This window comes from Acanthisitta chloris, unplaced genomic scaffold (genome assembly GCF_000695815.1).
Source record: "Acanthisitta chloris isolate BGI_N310 unplaced genomic scaffold, ASM69581v1 scaffold14340, whole genome shotgun sequence".
NCBI lineage: Eukaryota > Metazoa > Chordata > Aves > Passeriformes > Acanthisittidae > Acanthisitta > Acanthisitta chloris.
In genome coordinates, this window is record NW_008650023.1 from 1 (window position 1) to 1,670 (window position 1,670).

A 1,670-nucleotide genomic window follows, 5' to 3' on the forward strand; every position below is an offset into this window, starting at 1 on the left:
GATCATCACTTCCAACCCTTAACCTGCCCCTGAGGCTCAGGTGAGCGTTACTCTGCTGCATGCCTGGGGTGCACAGTGCAGCTCCTGCCTTATGAGGCAGTGCTGAACTGACTGAGCAGGTGGGACACGCTCCCCAGGAGCGTTCTCTAACCCCTCTGTGCTGGTCCCTGTGGCTGAGCAGAGCACAGGGGCAGGCAGTGCTGAACAGCTGGAGGTGAGTGTCAGCCTCCCAGGGCTGTGCACATTCCCCTTGTGCTCCCTGGGTGAGGTAAGGATGGACACACAGGGCAGAGAGGAGGCGCAGTGGATTCCAGTGCTCCCACGCAGCCACACCTGCTGACACGGAGCTGGTTTGTCCCTTGGATCTCCTGGGGGCAGGTGAGGGAGCAGGTGGCAGTGCTGTGTGCAGGGGAATGTCAGAGGTGAGATGTGTTTGGCTCCAGCCCTGTGCTCAGGAGGGAGCCCCGGAATTGTCAACACGCTACAGAGGAGCATAATGTTTTGGGAAGAGCCTGGGATCCAGTTGTGAGTTTGAGCAGCTGCTGGCACCAGTGTGCTCTGGGCTTACCTGTGTGTTGTGGTTTGGTTTGAAACTGGCACTGCTCCTGGTACCCTTGGGGCAGTCTGAGCCTGCTGAGCTCGGGAGGAGGATTCTGCCTGCCCTTCGTGGGGATGAGTGGGTTAAGGTGTGCACTGTTCAGAGACCTGAGCAGTTTGGAGGGACAACACCTCTGGGAACGAGCAGGGGTTTGTCTTAATTGCCTCGTGGGAATGCAGAGCCCTGTGAGTGCTGTGAGGAGGCGAATGGTTCCGTGGGCTTGGTAAATAGCAGATTAAGTCCCCTGTGCAATGGCAGTCTGAGGAACCACCCAGAGTCACTGTGGCTCCCAGCCTGGCTCTGGGTGTCCCCTGAGGTGTGTGCTTGATTCACATCCTGAGGGTGCTGCTGCCCCTGGCTGTCACACGGGGCTGGTGTGTCCTGCCAGGCCGCTGCTCAGCTCAGCTGACAGTGACATTTCATCCTAGAGGTGTCCCTGGGTGGCTGCTCGTGGTTCATGGGGGGATGTCTGAGCCACAGCTGTTCGGGAACAGCTCCTCCATTCTTGCTCTTCCTTGCACTGAGATACCTTCTCCTTGTCTTTCACGACACCTGTCTTCATGGCACCATTTTCAGATGCTTTGAAAAGAAGTGCTGCTGCAGCTGCTGTGCCATGGGTGAGGGGTTGGCAGGAAGTACATTCCCTGAGCTGGGAGTTCTGGATTGTGAGGAGCTCCAAGCCCGGTAGAATAATCCTTGCTGACAGTGTGTACTGTTGGTGCTCTGAGAAAGGAAAACCGCTTGGAAATTGTATTATTACTGTTGTTGTTCTGTGCCCTCAGAGACCACCGTTCATGCCTCCTCCCATGGGCAGCATGCCCCCACCTCCCGGCATGATGTAAAAAAAGGTCTGCACCGGGAACACCAGCAATGCCCCCAGCCGAGGAGATCTGGGTGGAGAACAAGACTCCTGATGGCAAGGTGAGAGGAGTGCAGGGTGGTCGGTGGTGCTGTGAGCCCCTGGGCATGTGCAGGGTTGCTGGGACCCCCCTCTCCTGCCTGCTGGCACCCCCCCACTCCTGCCTGTCCTGCTGTGAGCTGCTAAAATCTCGGAGGAGCTGGCGGGTTTGTG

At 57.8% G+C, this 1,670-nt stretch overlaps 1 protein-coding gene across 1 annotated transcript in view; it reads left to right on the plus strand.

Annotated features, from left to right (window-relative positions):
- Positions 1-1,380: 1,380 nt before the first annotated feature.
- Positions 1,381-1,670, plus strand: part of TCERG1 (transcription elongation regulator 1) — a gene marked incomplete at its 5' end in the record, with an annotated part of 24,985 nt that continues 24,695 nt past the window's right edge. The window contains 2 exon segments of the mRNA XM_009083348.1: positions 1,381-1,436; positions 1,438-1,519. Coding sequence (XP_009081596.1) covers positions 1,381-1,436; positions 1,438-1,519 — 138 coding nt within the window.